Source organism: Ambystoma mexicanum, chromosome 6p, assembly GCF_040938575.1.
Source record: "Ambystoma mexicanum isolate Mex_15411 chromosome 6p, UKY_AmexF1_1, whole genome shotgun sequence".
Taxonomy (NCBI): Eukaryota; Metazoa; Chordata; class Amphibia; order Caudata; family Ambystomatidae; genus Ambystoma; species Ambystoma mexicanum.
Genome location: NC_090935.1, coordinates 612,226,651 through 612,250,555, shown reverse-complemented (window position 1 = coordinate 612,250,555; position 23,905 = coordinate 612,226,651). Strand labels below are relative to the sequence as shown.

At 46.7% G+C, this 23,905-nt stretch overlaps 1 protein-coding gene across 2 annotated transcripts in view; it reads left to right on the top strand.

Annotated features, from left to right (window-relative positions):
- Positions 1-23,905, top strand: part of ANKDD1B (ankyrin repeat and death domain containing 1B) — a 679,018-nt gene that overhangs the window by 304,986 nt on the left and 350,127 nt on the right. For both annotated transcript variants that reach the window (XM_069627461.1, XM_069627462.1), the window contains one exon: positions 7,788-7,886. In XM_069627461.1, the coding sequence (XP_069483562.1) occupies positions 7,788-7,886 (99 nt within the window). The remainder of the gene's footprint in view (positions 1-7,787; positions 7,887-23,905) is intronic.

The window sequence follows — 23,905 nt, the reverse complement described above, 5'->3', positions numbered from 1 at the left end:
GAAAAGAGAGTACGTCTATTGTTTGTGATCTGTGCATGTAAAGGTGATCATGTTGAGGGCAAAGCCCATGGCACTCAAGAGGCAGAAATGTGTCTACTTTGAGAACAATACAAAGTTATATAAAAACATTGCATCCATCGTGAGCAATACGCATGAAACAAAAACTCAAACTGCCAAATAATTGAATATGTGGTTTCGCTTGTGTGACCTACAAGGCTATAATGCAGTTTGAACATTGAAAGTTTGTTTCCTGTCTCTAAATGGGTTCTGTTTCTGATAGTTGTGATCAGCTGCATTGTGAGCGCCATACCAAGGAAAGAAGCATCTTTAAAACTGTACCTTAGTGAACAGAGGAAGCGGCTGTTGCTTAGGATTTGTGGAATGCTTCATCTCAGGGTATCTGCTATGGATAGAAATGCCATGGGTGGGATGGCATAGTTCCCTGGAAACTCAAGGAGAGAACCTGGCTGGCATCTTCAACAGGCAAACCAAGCTCTAGTAAACTGAAGAGGACGGGGAGGGTGCCAAGGCCTCAAGGATGCCCAGGGAAGTTGTTCAGAAGCAGAGCAACTTCAGAGGTGACTTTTACTGGACCAGGAAGTGAATTGACAGGGCATCAACAAGAGATCTTCGTATGCACAAGCAAATGTCCAGGAAGAAAAGGGGATACAGGTAGAGAGGGACCATACCGCTCTAGTGGCAAAATAATGTCTTTGAAAAAGTTGTGTTTGATTGTGGCCGTTAGCCAGTTGTTGCATTGGACACGTTTCAGCCAGGCATGTACTTATACAAGTCCAACATTAAGAAAGAAAGTGAATTCTCATAGCACTATTTACAAACTTCTTAGCTTCCTCATTTAAATGATTTAAAGTGCATTTGCACACTGTTCATAGTCAAAGCACATTTGTGTGCAACACATATTTCATCTGACACATATCTCAGGTAACCGGTAGCGTAGTATTCTAGTGATTGTGGTTTATATTCGTTTAGTTGTTTTCTAGCAATCTTTCCATTCAAGTCACGCCATGCCGGCGCATTTCCAAGACCTGCCTGTTAGTAATTGTAGTTATTTATCATGAGATCTTCTGAATTGTGGCTAAGTGGGCCAACGAGGGCAGTGGACCTTTTAGGTGTCAACTGTTGGAGAAAGAGGCATTCATTCAAGGTTGTTGGTGTTATTCTCAGAATCGGAAGTAAGTATGATGGTCGGGTGCGTTGTCAAGAAGGCATTCTCTACCCTTACAGTGGAAAAACATTATGTGATGTTATCCCTCTCCTTCCACCAGTGTTTACGCTCCCGGTTTAGAGGATGAGGCTGCTATACAGTCTTTATAACGAAAATGTTATATAGAATGAATATATAACGAAAATCATATAACTAAAAACATGCAGTCGGAAATGTTATTAACAGCCTGGACCTGCAACACAAATAACGTATGGTTTGAAAAAGGGATTGATAATTTCAAACTAAAATAAAGTGAAGAAAAGGATCATACACAAATGCAATTTTGTAAAAACTGGTAAAATACAGTTAAATCAAGAAATAAAATGGAAAAATAAATAATGAAAAACAACGAAAATGTATGTGGGTGGGGTAAAGAGTTAAATCTTGTGGGGTAATGGTTGGGGTGGGTTTTTAGGGGTAGGAAACAGGGGTTTGGAGGGACACCCCCAACAAAAAAAAAGAAAAAAAAGAAGAAAACTATTTGTTATGTTTTGTCGTTATATAATTTTCGTTATATGTGCATTCGTTATAAAATGATTTGTTATAAAAACATGTAACCAATTAGGCCTATTTCCAGTGCATTTCCACTGAACAATGTCTGCTGCGTTGATGAAAACATAGAATATGCTGCCAAAGAGAACCTTATCTGTTCCTCTTTAATTAAATGAATTGGATACTGACACACAGACAGACCGTTCATTTCTGTGGTGTTGGCGTTTATAGTTTTAGGCCTAAATCTTCATGGGGAGATCATGAAGAGGGGCACTCAGCATCCTCATGTATATATTTGCATATGTGGGAGGTGGGGGCATGGATGCCCACGTTTGGTTTTTAGTATGGGGCTGAGTTTTTTTTATTTCGCCAATACTAGATTCTTAACTTCAAGAATTCCACCAACAAGTTGTAATCCTCCTGAATACATTGGACGAAAATACCTCTGCGCCAGAGTCGGGTTTAACAGTCGGGCAGGGGCCAAATGCCTCTCTCACATCAAAGACATCCAGGCGTGCACGTGGCCTTGCTGTGAGATCTTATCTTTTTAGCATGTCTCACCATCAGACATTTACAACTGGAAGAGATTAGTGATGGGAACAAGTAACTGGCAGTGATCATTGCCGTGGAACCTTTTTTTTAGAATTATACAAGGTTTTAATAAGCAATGTAAGTGTTGTAGCAGAATTATTAGAAATGATGAGGGCACAGAACAAGCTGCAAGCTTGCATTTCACTTTGCGTCTGTGGACTTTTTTTTTGTAGTTTATTAATTTTAATTCTGGACCTTGCAGGATTAACATTCATGGTTGGGAAAAAAAGATACAATCATTAGGTGTCAGCTTCCAAGTCGTGCAGAGATGAAAAACTGGCGGTAAAAGCATTTATCTACTAGATGAATGGCAATAACATTTATGCTGCTTGAGTCTGTACATTCTAATATGAATTCTGTAAATTCTGTTGTTATTTTGATGATTATATCAAAAAATTGTTTGTGTATTGAAAAGTAGTTTTTTAACAGGTAAATCAATAAAAAAAATTTTTTTTTAAAAACTGGCGGTAAAAGCATTTATTGCCACTTTTGACACCTGCAGGATTTTTGTACAGTTTGGCAAGTAGACCTAGCACAGTTGTCTGCTCTTCCAGGTCCCCCTGCCAAATCTACCTGTTTTTATATACTGTTAGAAAAGCACTAGATAATGATGGAATCCGCCTGCCCCCAGAAGCTCATTGTCTCCAGAGCTCTGGTTCTCTCCAGGCTGGACTACTGCAACAGTCTCTTTCTAAATCTGCCTGCTTCTACTCTCTGCAACTCATCCAGAACAGGATTGAGAGACTTGCCTTGGCCTCAAGCCCAGGGATCGTATCTCTCCAGGACTAAAATCTCTGCACTGGATCCCAGTGGCAGCAAGGATTACGTTCAAAACCCTCTGCACGTCCACAAGGCCTTCTTGGGCCTGAACACCTTCAACTCTCTCTTTCTAAATATCTTCCTTCTCAAGCTCTTTGCTCATCCGCCTCCAACTCCTTCAGGGACAGTCGCTTCTCCAAGCAACGATTTGGTGGTAGATCTGTCTCTTTGGCTGGGGCCTCCCTCTGAAACAGCCTCCCTTCCGCTCTGAAACTTGAGGAGAACCATCTCCGGTTCCGGAAGCACCTCAAGACCTTCCTCTTTGCTTCTGCTTTCTCTCCTCCTCTCCCCTGCTGATCTCCTGGCTTAAACTGAAACTGCACTTTTTACCTAGCTACCCTCTGATCTCAGGCCCAGGTGTCCCCCTGCCAGTTGCAGACCTGCACTGCCCCCCCTAGCAACTCTTGCACTCGGGGGCTGTTTCTGTATCCCTACAACCCCCTACCAGCACTTGACACCTGTTGTATGCTCTTACCCCTGCACTTGCCACCAGCTGGCCGCACTTTTATTTATTGTGTTAGTTATTGTTTATTTATTTATTGTCTTACTTATTTTACTGTTTATCCTTTGTACTGCACTGCCCATCCCACTTTCCCCCACACTTTTCCCCGTCCCTGCTCCCCTGCACTTGCGCGATCACAATGTCACCTGCCCTAGTAAGATTGTTGTCTCTGTCTTCCCTCTGCCCTCCCCCCTTGCCTCATCGCGCCTTGAAACATTTGTGTATAGGCCTGTTATAAATGCCATATCATATCATACACCTGGTAAAGTAGGCAGATTCCAAAGAAATCCGTTGTAGATGGCTCCCATAATTGTTTGTTTCGAGGTCCATGTACACTTTTCTAGCCATGTAGTGGAAAAGTGAAGAGTGAAGGCTGTTTCCCCTGTGTTTTACAATTTACTTTTCCGCTTAGTGGTGGAAACAATTAAAATAGCAACAAAGGGCCCTTTTGCTCAAAAGTGTAAACAGAAGTGCCCACCCCATGCAATTTAGCCTGCAAGACAATGTTACCCCTATGCACATTTTAGTCATCACGTTTATGCAATAAAGTTTACGTTGTCAAGTTGCTTTATCATGTGACATGCACTTTTATAGTCATCTGAAAAAATTGAGTATTATTTTAGGTTTTCAAATCCAAACATTAAAACATATTTGTACGAATTTGAGCTGGGAAGATATCTGGTCAAGTATCTACATTTCAGACTAATCTCAAATTCCGACTTCACCACATTAGCAAAATGTGTGCTCCTGGGCAAATCAATCGATTTCATTGTGCCTTACCAGTCAAAATGAGGTGCCTTTAGAAGTTATTCGGTTTGACGTGTATGATATTCTAAAAAAGCCTCACCATTTATATTCACAATACAAATTTACAGATGTTTGCAAATGTGTATGTCCGCTAAGGATATTGGTTAAATTTGCAGTTGCTTTTGCACCGTGTTCCCTCCTGAATACTAGCCCTACCTCATACACTCAATCCAATTAAACATGTGCTTTAAAATGTAGAAAAAAATATAATGTTATGCTTTGAAATGACAGTCCTTAAATTACAAACTGTCCCATTCCATGCTGTAGTACTCTGGGGGAGGAGGGGACTGTCTTTTATTACAAGATGCCAGATCCTCATGGTGCTCCTTCTGAGCCTGCTGATAGTAGCCACAGTGTTTAGATAGGCATTGTTGAGTGCACACAAACTGAGATGGAATAAGGGTGGCGACCATAGTGCTCAGCCCATGCAGAGAAGAGAAAGGGTCATCCTTGATCTTCCAAGCCAGGCCAAGAAGACATAATGAGGGTGCTGGTACTGCATTGGAGTGGTGGTAAACAGGAATGGTGGTAAGAAGGAGTGGATGTTAAGTGAGTGGGGGGGATGAAAGGTGAAGGAGGAGTGGTTGGAATATAAAATATAAAATCGACAGCAGATGGGAAGATTGTAGATTGATGTTGCCACACTATTGTTCTTGCTTCTCTTTTGCTTCGGATTTTCTACTGTTCTATAGCTCAATTATAGCATATATGTTGAATAAAAGGTGCACACCTTTAATTCTTCAGACATTATTAAATGGGATTCCACTCTCAGGCTCTTGTTCAGGGGTCTGCAGTGTACAGTTCCCATTTTTCATGCTATTGCAATAGTTTTCACTCCTCTTCCCTTTCCTCTCTCCCACTTACACTCTTCAGTTTCCCTCAATCTCTCGCCTTTCTTCTCATCCCTCCCTCTCTCTTTACATGTCATTCCCTATATCATCCCTTATTCTTTCTTCCTTGCTCACCTCTCTTCCCAAAGCCACTGACCTGCTCTCTTTCACTGTTCCTGGCCAAACTGCCCTCCCTTCCCCCTATGCCCTCTGCATTCCTATCTCCCGCCCTCTCTTTCTCCCTGTCTTTACCTACCTTCCTTCCTCTCTATTTCGTGTCTCTTCCTCTTCCCATTCGTTTTTCCCTCCATCTCTGTCCGTCAATTTCTCTCTCCCAGTCTCTTAGGCAGCAGCACCCTCTGGTTGCACACAGAGTTCTGCAGCAGGTGCGTTAACATTCCAAGCTACATTATTGGAATTTAAACCTGTGGCCTTTGGGTTAAAACAGATGTCTATAAGAGGTGGCTACTTATATTAATATTCTGACCTATAATAATGGTGGCTTGTCCTCGTTACTTTCAAATAAAATGCATACCATTCAGCTTACTGCAGGCATACCTCTATCTTCCGGGATGGTAAATGCTACTACAAACCCTTTCAGTATTAGAATTAAATTCCACCCTTGAGAAGGAGAAATATGTAAAGTTGTAATCAGGCCTCACGCCTCACCTTCAGCAAAGCACAGCACTCACAGTTCCTGGTAGGATGGCAGCATCCTCATAGGGAACAGGGGACTGTGGGCTTCATTACGAGTTGGGCCGTATTCCAGCGGTAAATTCACTGGATTACCGACCAACAGAATTACCATTACCGCCACTTGGTCTGGCGGAATTAATGCCAGATTGCAAGTGGCGGCTGCGTAGTTCATCCCAGTTTGTGGAGAGTCCATTAGACTCTATGGGGCATTTTTGGCCGAAATACTGCTGTGGTAATTCTGCCAATTTTGCTGATTTATGGCGGAAAGTGGGAGGATTAATCTCCAGCATGATGCTGGAGGTAAACCCCCCACTCCAGGGCCATACTCATAGTATGGCGGTGTGCGAAAGTGGCAGTAATTTTGTTACCGCCAATTTTTCCCTGCACCCCACAAGAGGAAGCGGTGTGGATGGCACTCAGTTATACTGCGCAATGGAAAGAATGTCCCTCTGCAGGTACATGAGTCCTCTATATGCCAGGATGCTTGCTGCCTTACCTCTGCAGATGAAGATGCGGGTACCAAAAGGAGAGCGAGGGAACTAGAAAGGCTCCCATGGGAAGTTGATGAGGAATGGGGGCAGGAGGTGGGCTTACTCACCCTTTGTGAAAGTGCAGAAACGTCATGGTCGAGTGGGAGGGGCAAAGAAAAAGGGAGGTTTGATAGGTGAGGTGGACAGAATCTTTTTTTATCCGAATGAAAGAGATAGGAAAGAATGAATGCAAAAGAGAAAAAGGAGAAACTAATGAACGAACATGAAAACTATAGAGGAGAGGGAGTTGCACAGCCCTTCAGTGCACAATTACTGTTCACAGGTCAGCCACACAGATTTACCCCTCCACCCCTTCTCCATAAAGGCTCATTGACAGCTGTTAGTCAGTTTGGCACCCTGCTTATATTGCAAGATGCTTGGTAACACTTCACAAAGCCTGCACCCAGCAGGAGAGGAGCCAAAAGCCCTGCTACCCAGCTCTTACGCCTACTTTTAGACTTTTTTTTCGTATTTGTAGAGGAAACTTTCACTTTGCGATTCACAGAGGGGGCAAAAAGACACACCTTCTGCTGTTGTTAAAAGAGCACAGGGGCAGGAGGTACCCCTCCCCCTCCCCCCCCATGAACCCAATGGCTATGGGGCCGGGGCACTATTTCTCACGAGAATGTCTATTCACTTCCATGCCGCATGCAGTGGCTTCAGATGTAGGGCATCGTATGATTACTCCAGTGACAATAGTCCTGCCCCTCCTGCACACGCACGGGTGCGCATGCTAAGACCCTTGTATGACCTGAGTCGCAAAAGCGAAAAGGGTTGTACCTTTAGTTCTGTTGACTGAGTCTTCCAGTATGGACTTCTAGTTTCCTAGCATGAGTCCCCTTCATCTACAACACCAACAGACACAAGGTCTCGCCCTGTCCGCTACTTGCACCAAAGCTCAGCGCACGGTGGAAACCGAACTGAAACGCCAACAGCACACCACTTCTCCCACTCTCCTACTCCCTCTCCACCCGACTAACCCACCCGCCCGCCTTCTTGTTTACAGATCCGCCAGAGAGCCTGGGGACCAATTCCGTTGGTGGCGGAGCGCTTTATAAATACCTTTAACATAACATCTAGTCCCAGCTTTTATCCAGCAGCAAATTGCATGCTGGGACCTGTAGTTTTGCTTTGCTACTATGCATAATCAGCCCTCCCAGGATGCATAGCATTATTAGTTAAAACAAAAGTCGGAAGGGGGTCCAATTGGCAGTGACAGTGTGCGAGTGTTTGGCCTGTATTTAAAGCGCAAGTAGTTGAATTTTATGTGACATTTTTCTGGTTGTTCTTTGCAGAAGGGCAAAAGGCCGTTCCACCTGGCAGCCGAGAAAGGCCATCTTGAAATGGTAAATGCTCTCATAGAACTGGCATTGTTCACAAACGACAAAGACAAGGTAAGCAATCATAACTCCCAGGGGCAACGTATGTATCGGTCCATGGTTGGACGGAATGTTTAATGTATTACACCTGCACATGGCATGTATTACACGTAGGAGACAAAGGCTCAGTTTACATGTGATGCCACCAGAAAACACATGAAAGGAATGAAGACTCTTGGAAGATGTCAACAGTGCTACCCTTGCCTGTCTGTCCTTGTTAGTAAAACTGTCAGCCATTTTGTCCTCAGTGTTGGAACATCTTTGTTAGAAAATGCACGGTCAAAGCAATTTTAGGTTTTCAAACTCTAACCTTGTTCATATGTAGACGACACAACAGTTGTTCACCAAGACACTTTTGGACCCGACCCCCGCTCTCTATCCTAATCTTCCTATCCAATCTGGAAAATATTTTGTGACTTCTGTTTCACCTCCCACCTTTTCAACTTTTTAAGCAGTCCGAGACCCTCTGAGTAGAGCAAGCGATGACCAAAATTTCAAATTAAATACATTCAGAAGGATGTGGTGAGGAGAAGGGCACATTCACAGCCTAATTTATAAAAAAAAGTTTGCTTTAATGCAGGGTTGTCCAACTCCAGGCTTTGAAGGCCAGACATTTTGGATTTTCAGGATACCTATCATTAATAGTCATGAGATAAATTGACATGCAATGATTATAAATGTATGCACATTTTGTGTCATGAATATTAATGTGGGATATCCCGAAAACCCGTCAGGATTACGGCCCTGGAGGCCTGGAGTTGGACATCCCTGCTTGACTGTAAGGCAAGTCAGCTCATGAGATTGCCCTATACACGGATGATTCCAATATAACGAGTGCATCTTCTTTCTAAGACTGTCGCCAGCCTCACTCAAACCTCCCTCTACTCTCCACCTGATATATGCGATCTCCAGCCCCCCTGTCAGGCAACCACCCTAGAATGCTAGACTGGGACCTCCCACCCAATCTGGAACTGTGAGTGACTCCCGCATTTCCTTTACAACTTGAACCCCTCAAACAGCTTAACCAACGATAACAATTTAACATCTCTTCAGGCGGCAGAATACAGTGCTTCGGCCCACCCACATTAGCCTTTGTCCTTTTATAAGCCCCTCCACCCAATCCCCGCTCTATGCGGGTGTACTTAAGGCTCCAGGAGCAGCAGCCGTTCCACCTTCTGCCCGGAACGGGTGGGAACATCAGTAGCGGAGACATCCTTTGGTGCCAGCGGGGGGCAGATAATAATTCAGCGCTCCTATGCCTCAGGGCCTTTGTCTCCAGCGCGTAATAAATAAATAAATAAATAAATAAATAAATAGGGTGCCAGTGGGAAGCTGGGGGTGCACTGGGCGGAAGCCAAGGAGGGCAGCCGCTCCCCCACCCCACCCTCGCTCCGCCACTAGGGAACATCACATCGTATCCCGAGCTGTTTTTTTCCACTGACTACCTTCCATTGCACAAAGACTTGTGTCCACACTCTTACCATCCTCGTGTGCCTTGATAACGGCCACAGCCTGCCTCATGACAGCCATAACTTCCTGGGCATGAGCAGTACCCTTGCCACTGTTGCTTAATTGTCCTGCCACCTGGCCCTAACTTCCTATCGGGCCCTCTTCACACTTTTAATGAACGCCTCCCAGGGCAGCCACAGAAAGTAATTCGACTGAAGGTGTATAATGGTTCCACCTGACCTGGGGTGTTTACCATCCAGCGCTTTCCTCGTGGGCTTCAGCGTATGCTACTCCTAACCCAGTGTCCATCTGGGGCGCAAAATTGGCTTGGCCAACAATGAAAAAGTCTTCCACACTCACAAATGGCAGTTTTTCTCTCCATTTTTGAACACACTGGGCCTCATTCCGAGGCTGGCGCTATCCATGGAGTAAATAGCACCATGGAAAGCAACCATGGAGCTATTTACTCCATGGAAATCCGGCATGGTGAATGGAGTAATTACCGGTCCATTCCAAGGATGGAGGGACCGGTAATTCCCCATTCACCATACCGGTTCCCCATCCCCATTCCTGCCCCCATAGGGCTCAATGGGAATGGGGAAGGAGTAAATTACGGCACCGTAAATTACGGTGCCGTAATTTACTCCAAGGTCCCTTTGCGGGTTGGATTTTTAACGCCTGCTAAAAGGAGGCGTTAAATGCCAACCCGCAAAAGGGAACTCGGAATATGGTGGTAAGTGTTAACGGTCACCGTTGCCATTAACGGTGACCGTTAACCCTTACCGCCAGCCTCGGAATGAGGCGTTTTATTAATACCCAAGGGAGATTTGTTGGATAAACTGTGTTGAAGATTGTGCATTTTTAAGAATATGTGTAAAATACCACTGATCAAAACTATTAGCTGCACAGTGAAGTACATCACCAAACTGGCGCATTTCGACCACCAAACTGGCTCATTTTGCCCCAAAAAACGGTCCCACTCTAACATGTTGAGCCAACACTTGAAGCATTGCCGTTTCCCTATATGCCAGTCTGAATCAGCTCTTGCCTAACCAGAAAATAGTACCTGCTTCGAAACTGAAACTCTGTTGCTTTCCTTGTGTACTTCAGAACCCCTTCTTGGTGGAAGGGGCTACTAACCAGATCTCTTTAATATTGCTGCCCCCTTAAATTGTGGCCAGTTAAGAAGGCAAGAAACAAACCATTAGCAATTTACCGCCGCACACTCTCACACATGCCTGTCCTCGTGGGGGCATTCTAGCCACTGGAGCTCCGCCTCCACAGGTTCCTTACCGCCCATTCTCGCACAATCTTTTGTCTCACAGACCCGGAAGCAGCAGGTCTCCTTATCTGATGTGGGTGCCCAAATGTCTGCAAATGTTTTCCCATGCCACCCTGGAGCTGAATGCTGGAAAGATAGAAACAATGTAATGCCCAAACAGCACTCCTAGCACATGGGCCCCAAACTCTAGAAATGTCCCAGTACCCTTTATGGCACACAGTGAAGGGCCACCTGTTGCAACCAATGGTGCCCAATCCCATTTCTTTCCCTCCTCTCGTTTAGATTTTGCTGTCCCAAAGGATAGACAAATCTGCGTGAAATGACTGAGTTGAAAAGTCCGACCATCAAAAGTCTGTTTCCCCCCAGCCCCCGTTTGTTTGCATATATATATGTGGGGGGGGGCAGGGGTGTTGCTAGGTCTGGAAAAGATCAGGGGCTAAGCTAATGTCGGGACTGACGGGATTCGGGGCTAGCTATAGCCTTTTGGTTGTAGCCCCTGAGCTTCTATCCGGGGCTACAACCAAAAGACCTGAGGCTATATCCCACTCAGCCCCCCAGCAACACCTCTGGTGGGGGAAGACCCCCCCACAGCCTCCCCACCTTACACCTATACATTTTATATTAACTTTACCCCTCCCACATATACATATGCGAACAAATGGGGGTCGGACTTTTGGTACTCTGACCTTTTGACCTCCGTCATTTCGTCCTATTCCGGACTGACCTCCTTGCTGGCATGCTAGGTCCCATTACCTGAAGCCCTGAACTCCTTGCCTCGCCCAGAACTCATGTACCCTTGTGGCCATGAAAAACATTATCAGGCATGATGCCCGGATTAAAGCTCTCATCCCATTGTAATACGTGTACACTTCCCAGAACCCGAAACATCCCATGGCGCTGTCTGCCGTGATAGGTTTCTCCTCCTCCCTACACTGCCCTCTCTCCATGCCCCATCTTTCCAACATTGTCTTCCCCGTTTACTCACCGATGGTCCGAAACCGGGCAAACATTGCCATAAAAGGCTACCTATGCCATGTTCCCAGGCATTCAGCTATACAGGTGTGCAGCCTTAGGAAAGTTACAACACCACAGCGTGTCTGTAGAAAGCAGCAAACAAACACAAACGCCCTCTAGCTAAACAGTGCCTGCAAGCATGCTGGAGGGAGCTGGTGTTTGATCATTGCTAACAGGACATTGAATCAAACAAACACAGAGACATATTACAAAATGAATGCCTGCAAGACATTAAAAAACAAAGCTTTGGAGCACATTAAGTTGCTCATTCTAGGTTCCAAGATGACTTGTACAGAGTTGTATTTGTTTTTATTTGTAGTCACAGTTTATATCTATCAAAATATAGAGTGCACCCCTCCTTTGAAGAAATAGGCTACATATCAAACTGTTCATCTTCCTAACCCGTTAGGTGAGATAGTTCCGTGAGTTCAGCGCTTGCCTCAGAGATATGTGCATAACCTGCAGCCATATGTCCTTAGTTGGTCGATACATTGCATATCATTACATTGTGTACCAATGGCATCTAATATTGCATTGGTTAGAGTAGTACTGCTGCCTACATTGCTATGTAAAGGTTTCGGTTATGTTAAGAACGATATAAGGCCTCTGACTTTGTAGCACCGTGACTGGCTGAGGAATCCTCTGTGCACAAGCCTCCTCTTCCCACTGGCATTGAGGCACATTCCCTTACTGTAAGTGACCGTTGAGGTGCAGGTCAAACTCTACCTGCGAAAAGAAGGAACCCATAGTATAGAATGGCAGTACATTGGAATGGAAGGCTGCAGCTTGCAAATGGTGACTATATAACTAACATGCTAGCCTGTAACTGGGATTAAAAGTCTATCCACACCCTACCCCATGAATACCCACACTCACTCTATCCCTCCCTATCTCACACCTGCCTACATCCACCCTAGCCAATGTGTCCTTGCCACAATCCTATCCCAACCTCCCCTGCTACTGCCTACTTCAAACCTGCTTACCCTTCACTGTACCACACTTACCTACCACTACCCTGCCCCATGCCTGGCTAGCCCACCCTGCCCCCGCCAGCCTATCTGCAGCCTACTCAATGCTTGTCTGCCTACACCCTAACCCAACCATATCTACACCAACCTCATCTCAGACCTGCATACCTCCACCCTAGCCCACACCTGCCAACCCCACACCTGCTTATACCAACCCTACAACATGCCTGACTACACCCACCCTACCCCATACCTGCCTACCCACATCCTACTCCAAAGCTACCTACATCCGCCCTACCCCACACATTGCACCTTGCTGCATCCTAACCCACGCCTGCCTATCTCAACCTATTGCCCCCTGTCCACTCTGCCTCACTCTATGCCTGCATACGCTCACCCTACCACACACCTGCCAACCCCAACTTTACCACATCCATCCCAATGCCTTCCTACACACCCCGCACCTGCCTACCCCACCCTACCCCATGCCTGCTCCAACAACCCTAAGTCGCCCTACCCAGGGTCTGCCTACTGCAACCCTAACCCATACCTGCCTTTGCCCACCTACCCCATGCCTGCCTACCCACACCCTTCCTCATGCCGTCCTACCCCCACCCTGACCTGTAGCACCCCAAGCCTGCCTAACCTATCCCATGGCGTCGGCCCCCCATTCTACCCCCACCCTACCATATTACACCCCACACCTGTCTACCCTATGCCTTCCTATTCACACCCTACTCCACGCCTGCCTACTTATACACCCTACACTATGCTTAACTACTTCCTCCCTACCCCATGCTCTCCTACCACCATCTGGCATGACCCACAATTGCCTACTCTATCCTGTCCGTGTCTAGATACCCCCACCTGCCTACCCACACCATATCCCTCTACACCTCATGCTTGCCTACAGCCACGCTACTCAACCTCAGGCCTGCATACCTCCACCATTCCCCATTCCCCATGGTCCCTCACACCTGGCCAACCACCTCAATGCCTGTCAAGTCCCATGCTATCCCTGCCCTACTCCATAACTGCTGACTTGCACCCTACCCCACACCTGCCTAACCCAACCCCACATCGCCATACTTCACAATTACATACTCTCACAATACCCCATGCCTGCCTATCCCCACCCTACACCTGACCCCACCCACCTTACCCGTTGTTTACCTAATTAAACCCTGCCACACGCCTGCCCCACACCTATCTACCCCACCTAGCACCATGCCTTCCTACCCAGACCCTACCCTAACACATGTCTTTCTAACCCTACACTTGCCTACGCATACCCTAACCTACCCTACACCTACCTAAACCCACCTCACCCCTGCATACCCCACTCTAACCCACCTTACCCCACAGTTACCAACCCCTAGCCTGCCTGCACTCACAATACCAAATACTTGCCCGTGCACACTCTGCCCAAACCTGCTTAACCCTAATTTACTCCACTGAGGTAGACACTCACCCCTACCCATTCCTGCTAAACCCACCCTAAACTCACCCCTTACCTTCAGACCCCAACCCTATCCAACACCTGGCTAACCCCACCATACCCAGATCCAACCTACTCCCACCTTGCACAACCCTAACCCATGCTTGCTGACCCCACCGTACCCCACCACTACTTACACCCACTGCAGCCAAATGTCACCCTATTCCATACCTGCGTACCCGGCCCCATGCCTGTTTACACCCATCCTTCCCCATGCCTGCCTACCAACACTCTTCTACACAATACCTTCCTAACCCCACCCTACCCTACACCATGCCTACCTATACCCACCCTACCCCACACCTACCTAGAGCTGCCTTACCCCATAGCTGTTGACCCCAATCCCATGCCAGCCTACCACTACCATAACCCATGCCATCCTACACACACCCTACCCTACACCACCCAACCCCGTGCCTGCTTACCACATCCTATCTTTTCTCCCATCTTCCAACCCTCCACATACTGCACAGCTGTTACCTCGTACTGCCTACTACCTGCCTACTCACACCCTACCACACACCTGCCTACCTCCACCTCACCCTACCTCACAAATGGTTACCACACCTCACCCTACCCCATGCTTCCTTACCCCATGATGCCCCACGCATGCCTTGCCCAATCATATCCCGAATCTGCCCACCCCCATTGGGCTCCAGGACCTGCCTACCCCCTCCTAACCCCATGCCTGCCTACACCAATCCCACCCCAGACCTCCCTGCCTATCCCTATTCTACCCTATGCAAGCCAGCCCAACCTATCATAACACTACTTCATACCTCCCAGCCTCACACCTGTCTGCCGCACTCTACCCCATACCTGCATATGGCCACCTACACCACACCTGCCAACCCCACATTACCACATGCATCTCTACCCTATGCCTGCCTACTCCTGCCATAACGCACAATTGCTAAAACCACCATATTCCCTGACAGTCCACACCTGCCTTCTCCCACCGTGCTACACACTGCGCCTACCTGCATCCACCTCACCTCATGTCTGCCTGCCTCCACCCTTCTCCACACCAGCCGACCACATGCCTACATATGCCTTTCATATCCCACAATCGTCTGCCCCCACCCACCAGACCTGCCTATTCCCACTCTACCCATCATCTTCCTGCCCCATGCCTAATGAGCCCACCCTTTCCCATGACTGCCAACATACATCCTAGCCCACACATGTCTAACTCCACATGACCACATCCTTTCTCACACCTGTCTACCCCATGCCTGCCTACTCCACCCTACCCCTGCCTAAACTCACCCTACCCAGACCTATTTCCCCTCACCCACCCTACCCCTGCTAGCTCACCCTACCCAGACCTATTTCCCCTCACCCACCCTACCCCTGCTAGCTCACCCTACCCAGACCTATTTCCCCTCACCCACCCTGCCCCTGCTAGCTCACCCTACCCAGACCTATTTCCCCTCACCCACCCCACCCCTGCTAGCTCACCCTACCCAGACCTATTTCCCCCCACCCACCCTACCCCTGCCTAAACTCACCCTACCCAGACCTATTTCCCCTCACCCACCCTACCCCTGCCTAAACTCACCCTACCCAGACCTATTTCCCCTCACCCACCCTACCCCTGCCTAAATTCACCCTACCCAGACCTATTTCCCCTCACCCACCCTACCCAGACCTATTTCCCCTCACCCACCCTACCCCTGCTAGCTCACCCCTGCATGCACACCCCGCATAGCCTCCATAGATCACTCCCACACACCCTGGCCTCCCCTATCCAAGCTCCCAGCTAAACCCACCAGCATCACTTTCAGAATCCCCACAGACATAAGAATTCAATACATGTCTAAGCATCACTATTTCAAGGCACAGAATATCAGAGATAAACATATTAAAAAAGGCTTCTGTACGCCATGGTGAACTCACATTCTTTTTGCTAACCCTAGTACTGATGTTAGGTTTCTGCAAACACTAACTTGCAGGCATGTTAGGAATTGGAAGGTATGCAGGGCCCAAGTATTGCCGGCATTCTTGCCTATAAATACCAACAATGCAATGAACAATTGCAAACACCAGCATTATTGACTTTGCTATAGATTGAATCGGGATAAAAGGACACAGACAAAAAAGACATTCATTTGAAGTGTCACGAAAAAACATGTCTGGGACATCTAACAGACTGTACCCACCACACCTTCTACCACACCAGCCCCAAACAGCCCCTTCAACATGATGGCTTTAACCTATGGACTCAGGGCTGTGTACAGTACACTCCAACCAGCCTCGAGTGTAAAGTCCTAAGAAGCCTGATTCTGGCACCCCAGGCTCGACCTGCGCTACAGCTCACACTTTAAACACTGCACATATTCAGTACCATTGAACTATCAGATCATCCAAGAAGGTCTGGGTTCACTGAATTCTTTGGTTGGACACATGGAGGTTAAGCCCAATACTAGTGTATTTGATGGCTAGCTATGGGCACCCCTAGATTTTCGTGCTCACAAGAAATCACGGACCAAACAGAGGATGGTTTCCAACTCCTTCATTTTATTCAATTGACCAAACCACCAGGTCCCTCCCCATGACATCACTTCGCTTCCATGTGGTCCAAACGCAGATCCTTCCCTAACATAACGAGGAGGACTGTCTGCACAATACAAAAACTGACATTATAACTTCCCTCCTTTTAAACCTACAGTCCACATTACCCATTTCTTCAATCAACCCGACAGGTCTAATTCAGGAGAATGTGGGGCATGCCTCTCGAGATTGTTCGATGGTCTTCAGTGGTGATGTCCTTGAGACACGATCTTGCTCTCCATCCAACAGTTTACAGTCACCTAAGTAGGAGGCATCCGAATCCCCATCACCCTTGTCCGGTACTTCCCTAATCCTCTGAACACCCCTTGCACCTTCATATGCCTTGAAATGAGACACATTCCTTGTGACTACCCTGCCAGAGTCACCAGTCGTTATCATTGTACCATATTTGTGCGTGACCGCAAGCAGTTCCGGATGAAACAGCGACATCTCCTTCTTTCTCTGGGAATGCCTTACAGTGATTCAGTCTCCAATTTGAATGTCACACTCTCTGCCTCCCCTACCCTTGTCCGCGCATTGTTTACTTTAGTTCTTAGCAGCCTCATCTTTCTCTCGTAGTTGCAAATCCTCTTTAAACTGGTCATCTCCTGACCTCCCATGTGGCAGTCGTGTCCGAATCATTCGGCCAAACATTATCTCTGACAAGCACATCCTCGTGGTGCTGTGTGGCATGTTTCTGTAATCTCGCAGCAACTGATACAAAATCTGCTCCAGTGGACGATTAGTAAGGTGTTAAATATGGAGGTCTCTTTTAACATTGGCCATAAAGCTTTTGACAGTGCCATTGGCATTAGACCACGATGGTGCGATCTTGCAATGTTTGAAATCCATGTAAGCAGCAAAGTTCATAAAGGAGGACCATTTTACAACTTCACAATTTGTGATATGGCCTAGGCCGTGAAGATTATATCCAATGCAGGTATGACACTTGAAGTTACAGTTGAAGACACTATCTGTAGCTCTGGGAATCAAGAGTATTCATCCACCACAACCAGCACATATAGGCCGTCCCCATACCAGCCCAAAGATGGCAATCGCTACTTCCTTCAAAATGTGTCTGGGCAGCAGTGACATCTGTAGCAGACTTGGAGGAGTTTGTGGCGATGCAGCACAAGTGGGACAGTTCTTCAGAGTTTCTTCCACTCTTGTGTCTAGCCGCGGGAACCACACCTTCTCTCTTAGCATCTGTTTAGTCGACACAATTCCCCCATGGCCCTCATGTACAACATTGATTATTTGTTGACGTAGTGAGGTGTGAATCACTATTTTGCAGCCTTTCAGGAGAGTGTGATATTCTGTGACAGTTAACTCGTCCTGCACCAACAGTAAACTTGCTACTTCATCTCTTACCCCCCACCCCTTCCTGACTCACCATATTTTTGGCATGCTTCAACTTCTCTTTGGTGATACAGTGACAGGATGGCCAAAGCAGGATCACCTTCTGATTCTTGTTGTAGGGTGGCCAAATCCAGGCAGAACGGTTTTGCTCGTTGGATGACGTAATATAGGCATCAGCTATGGACGGTTCAAACCTGAAGTTTTCAGTCTAGATAAAGAATCAACGTGTTTGTCATCCTTCCCTGGTCTGTGAATGATAATGAAATCATAATGCTGGAGTCTCAGGCCCCAGCTAGAAATCCTTAGTTACATCCGTGCCTTTAGGCTGCCGTAGATGGTCAGCAGAGCTTGCAGATTCATGGCAATGGTAAAGACATTCCCATATATGAATAAATCTAAATGTCACAGGCCCAGACCACCGCCAGATCCTCCTTCTCACCTAGATTGGTGACAGACAAGCTCCTGCTCACGTATGACACAATATGCTTGCTTTGTGGTGATGCTGGATCATACTATGCCAGTATGTCCCACAAACCCACTGGGCTAGTGTCCACTGTTAAGTCGGTCGATCTGTCCCAATCAAAATATACCATGTCCTAAACTGATGTCATCCTGCGCCAAATGGATTCAAACACCTCCTGGCACTGTGTCGTCCACTGAAACGCCGCCTGGGCTTTGGTGGGTTCATGCGGAGGTGCGCTTATGGTTTCAAAATCCTGCCTGTAATGAGAACAATAGCTTGGCAACACTAGAAACGAGTGAAGATCTGACACGTTTACAGGCCTCTGGGTGTCATTGAGGGCTGCCACTATGTCAGGGTCAGGTTGTATGCCCTCATTGGAAAATATATGTTCAAATAATGTGAGTGTGCCTATCCTGAATTCACACTTTTCTTGTTGAGCATGAGATAGGCAGCCTCCAGTGCCATGCACAACCTGGTCTAACATGGGGTCATGATGATCCATTGACTTGCCAAACACGAGTATCGTCACTGTGCTTTTCAATTCAGCACAGTGACAGAGAGGATGGTACCCACATCACTGCTGAAACTTACATCCGCCTCTCCTACTGACCCAATCCCTGTTCCTATCATTCAAGCGATTTCTGATAAGTCCATTTCTCGTTTGACTGCTGCTCTGCAACACTCCTTTTTGGCTGGGCTTATTCCAGGGCCCCTCAAACATGCAGTCATTTCTCCACTACTAAAAAAGCACTTCTTGACCCAGCAGTAGTGGAGAATAACTGTTACTTGCGGCTATTATGAAACTGATGGAGTCAATTGTGACCCCTCAATTTTCAGCTACTACATCCTTTTCAGTCAGGCTTCCGCCCCTGTATGACCACAGAATCTGTGATGGTTGCTCTCATGGATGACATTGCCCTGCTTGAAGACCGTGGAGAGGTGGGAGCTTGGATTCTCCTCGACCTCTCCACAGCTTTTGATACTGTTGACCATCAGAACTTACTTCAATGTCTTCAGAAGGTGGGAGTGTCAGGCTCTCTGCATCAGAGGTTTTCCTCCTTTCTGGAATCTATCTTGGTGAACCGGAGGCTTTGTTACAACACCTGCAGACTCTTCAGAATGCAGCTGCCTATCTTGCTTTGGGTGCTCCTAGACTGTCGCACTCTCAGGACCTACTATGTCAACTGCACTGGCTTCCTATTAGGAGCCGGGTTAAGTTCAAGATCCTTTGCCTTGTGCACGGAGCCACTCAAAATGCTGGTGCAGAATTTCTACGGTCTAAGCTCACTTCCTATAATCCTAATAGATTTCTTTGTTCTGCCATTCAATCTCTGCTGTGTAGCCCCAGATTCCGCCGTGCCCGGGCTGGAGGAAGATCTTTCATGGTGTTAGCCCCTATGCTTTGGAACGCCTTGCTAGTGGACCTCCGTAACACTGCTGAATATCTTCAATTTCGGAAGAACCTAAAGTCTCATGTGTTGTAATCCAGTCTTGGATTTGCCCTCACAAGCGCCTTGATGCCTTTTATTGTCTTTGTTCGTGCTCTATAAATTATCAAACAATACAATACAGTTGTTTATGCATTTGGGTATGTGTGTGATGACATTATGGCTCTCCTCCTGAAAAATTTCAGCCACGGAAGAAACGCTAAAACATAGGCGCTTGTAACGGAACAGGCCAAGATGAGTCATAGATGTCGTTATGTATCATGATTCTGGGGCCAGGTCCATCTGATGGTAGCCTTTGTTACAGATGAGGTTAAAAACCCTGCTGCCCCATTCAGAAGGTGAATCATGTCTGTGATCCTCGGCACTAGATGGCATTCTCTTTGAATCACTTCATTCTGTTGTCACATATCAATGCACAGGAGAATGGACCTGTCAATGCCTTTCTTGTGAATGGGGACTATCAGGTATACCCATGGGGTAGGCCCTATGACCGGCTCAGTGATAGCTTGATCCAACAATTTCTCCACTTGATGCTGTACGTTGATGGGGATGCCCCTATAATGTTGAGTAATAAGCTAGATAGATTTGTCAATGTGCAATGGCAATAGACAGTGTTTGAGTTTTTCGCCAGACCTTTGAAAAGCGACAGGAATAGTTGTTCAATGTTTTATGACATGGCTGTGTATATGTGCCATCAGGTTGTATTGAATATGTACCAGCCCCATATCCAATGCGGTCTTAAAGCTCAGGATGCTCCTGCTGTCATCCGCGGCTTTAAGTACATGAAGTTGAATGCACGCTGAGTGAGATTTGCCGTTGGATGTGGCTGAAAAGTTCCCACGACTTGGCAGGGGAGTTTGTGAGGGACATGGATATATGTCCACTTCAGACGGGCATAGCAGAGGGTCTTTCGGTAGTTTGTCATGCACGTCCTCACTGAAGACATTGACCGTCGCCCTATGTGTCCACCAAGAATTCAGTAGGAACGTCACTTACCTGAATGAGTATGGCAGTGTGCTCGGTAGCCTACTGATTGCTCAACACCCACACATATCCTTTCTTTCAAATTCCATCTTAAGTAGAACTGGACTCGCTCCTTGATGGTGACCTCATTTCCATGTATCTAACACTGTGCCAGGGACATCTGTGCTGTCTTCTTCTGGAGACCTATATTCCCACCCAGAGTGATATTTTCTAGTGCCCAAAGCGCGATGTTTGTATCTTCTTCCCTCCGTTGGCTGTCTGGAGGCTTCATCTCTCTATTGCAGATGCGGAGCGGACGAGGAGGCGACAACGGATGTGACGCCTGAGGAGCATTTCCACAAACCACCTTGAAGTGATGTTCCCCAGCGCATGCTGAGCACCCTTGCCCGATTGCAGGACACATACCCTCTTGTATGGGGAATTCATATCCGCTCCGGAAGCAGAATCTATCCATGTGTTTGTTCATGGAAGCCCAAGCAGTTGCTGGGGAGATCTTGTTTATGACAGACTGTTTTTTCTGACAAGATAAAATTAACTTTTGTTATTTCATGGTCCCCAGCTGTACGTCAACTCCGGAAGCAGAATCTATCCATGTGTTTGTTCATGGAAGCCCAAGCAGTTGCTGGGGAGATCTTGTTTATGACAGACTGTTTTTTCTGACAAGATAAAATTAACTTTTGTTATTTCATGGTCCCCAGCTGTACGTCAATTGCAGATTCTGTACGAGCCATTGTCAGGATTTCTTCCAATGTGCAAGGTTTTTGAAGTAACCTTTTTTTTAAACAGGGCTGACTCGCAGCCCGCTATAATTCGTAACCTCAACACCTCGTCGTTGGAATAGCAATTAAACTCACAGTGCTTGACCCTGATTCTAAGCGACGCAACAAAATGTGCGTACCTTTTTCCTTGATGGTGGTGTCCAAGATGTGTCTTTCGTAATCTAAGTTGGGGAGGGGTTCAAACTATTGGGATAGTGCTGCTTTCAATTAATCAAACGAGGCATTGTGTTGTCAGAAAGTTCATACAGTATGTTTCGGACTGCAGCTCCCACTGCAAGAGTGAGCAGAGTCTTTTTCCTGTGATCATCCAGAGTCTCCATGAAATCTATGTATACATTAAAGTCTCTTATCGCGCGCACCCACCTGGAGCCCAGGTTGCTGGTATCAGTTAAGTCAAGTGCTACTGGTAATTGGAGTGATAATGACTCACCCCTTGCTCGAGGAAACATTCCAGACCAGGACGTCGGGACTTTGGCCGGAATGACTTCCTCCTACATGGCTCACTATGGTACCAGATTGTAGGTGCGGTCTCACCCCACGTGCTTGCAGGTCTGCAGTGTTACTGGCGCGTGCCGAAGACTTTAGGAATTACAGATGGTACTCATTACTTTTATTTGCCTAATTCCACTCGCTTTTCCACAATAAAAAACTAGAGAAGAAGGTATTTTCATTTTTTTCTACTGTGAAAATGTTTAGTCAGAAGCTCTTTGACCGTGGTGTGGCTTGTGGCTTTTTCATAAATGGCCTTGTGGTGGAACTTTCCATACTACATCTAATGTGAAGAGCATAACTACACATCCCAGCAGCCAAAGCACGTTTTCATATGGAGCCTAATGTTGTAGTCCTCCCACATCTAACCCATGTAGTAAGTCTATCAATGTATTACCCACTTGAATGGTGAATAATGTATTCATTAAGGATGGATGAAATGCTGAGTTGGTGCCATTGGGATTAGAACACAGATCTCTGAGGCAAACACATAACTCGCTGAGCTATCTTTCCAGCAGAGAGGTTGTCACCTCAAAAGGGGTATTAAAGGGACATTTTCATCCATTCCTCCAAAGGGATCGGGTTACAAGTGTGGTGTCTGGAGAGTTGGTAACCCAATTGAATTGGGAAAGAGGGAGAGCAGTTGGAAGGGAAGCTCACTCAGTTTATGTTTGTTTTGGCTTTGGTGCTTTTGGGGGGCGTAAGCGCCCACATTTTGCCAAACCATTGGTACTGTATAAGACAAAGGAGGAGAAGAAGTTCAGGAGCAGTGTATGGCGTTGGCATGATATGGGGAATCACAAGCTGGGCGCGTTATGCATTTTATTATAGACTCACATGTCACATATAATCATAACATGTAAGAGACAGTCTGACATATCAATGTACCAAGAATATGACCATTGCATCCTTCGGTGCCTAAGAAATGCCAGTTAATGTTTCATATGTTTGGTATAGTCACCATATTTGAGCCTCAGAAGTGCAGATGCCTCCATCGTATGCCAAGCACAGCCCCTCGTGCAGCGGGTATGCCATCTTAATGCCAGTAATGAACTCATATGCATAGTGTGGCCATTACATCAAATGTGCCGCGCCGCCTCACATGTCCAGTTGCTGCCTTCATATGCATTGCCCCAGCAACCCCATACCATGCCAGTTAATGCTGCTATTCAAAGTATTACCACCACATGTAAGGGTCAGCCTGACACGTCCAGTTGCTGCCATCATTTGCCATGCACAGACTTAAATATCCCAAAATAACAGGTAACGAGTCGCGAGCATAGTTTGGTTACCACATGTGACATGCAACTTCACTTGTGTGGGTACTGCCATCATATGCAAAGTGCAGCCTCAAATGCCCCAGTAATGCCTTCCAATGGCCTTTAATTATTCATATTCATGGTATTGTCACCACATGAAAGGGGCAGGCTCATATATCTGGGTGCTGCCAGTATATGCCAAGTGCAGTCTCAAGTGCCCCAGTAATGCTACCCAATGGCAGTTAATAGCTCAGCGTGATGGGCCTCATTATGTCAGACCAGGCGTTAAAGGAGGGACCCGCTAAGGGAACTCGTAGTAGGGCTCTAAGGGATTACCGGCACCGGTCTCCTTACCGGTGCCCGGTATACCTTACCGCCCCACTCGGAATGACGCCAATAGTGTTGCCATCAAGAGTAAGGACCAGCCTCACATGCCACATTGCTGCCATCATATGTGAGGTGCAGGATCAAAAAACGTAGCCCTTAAAA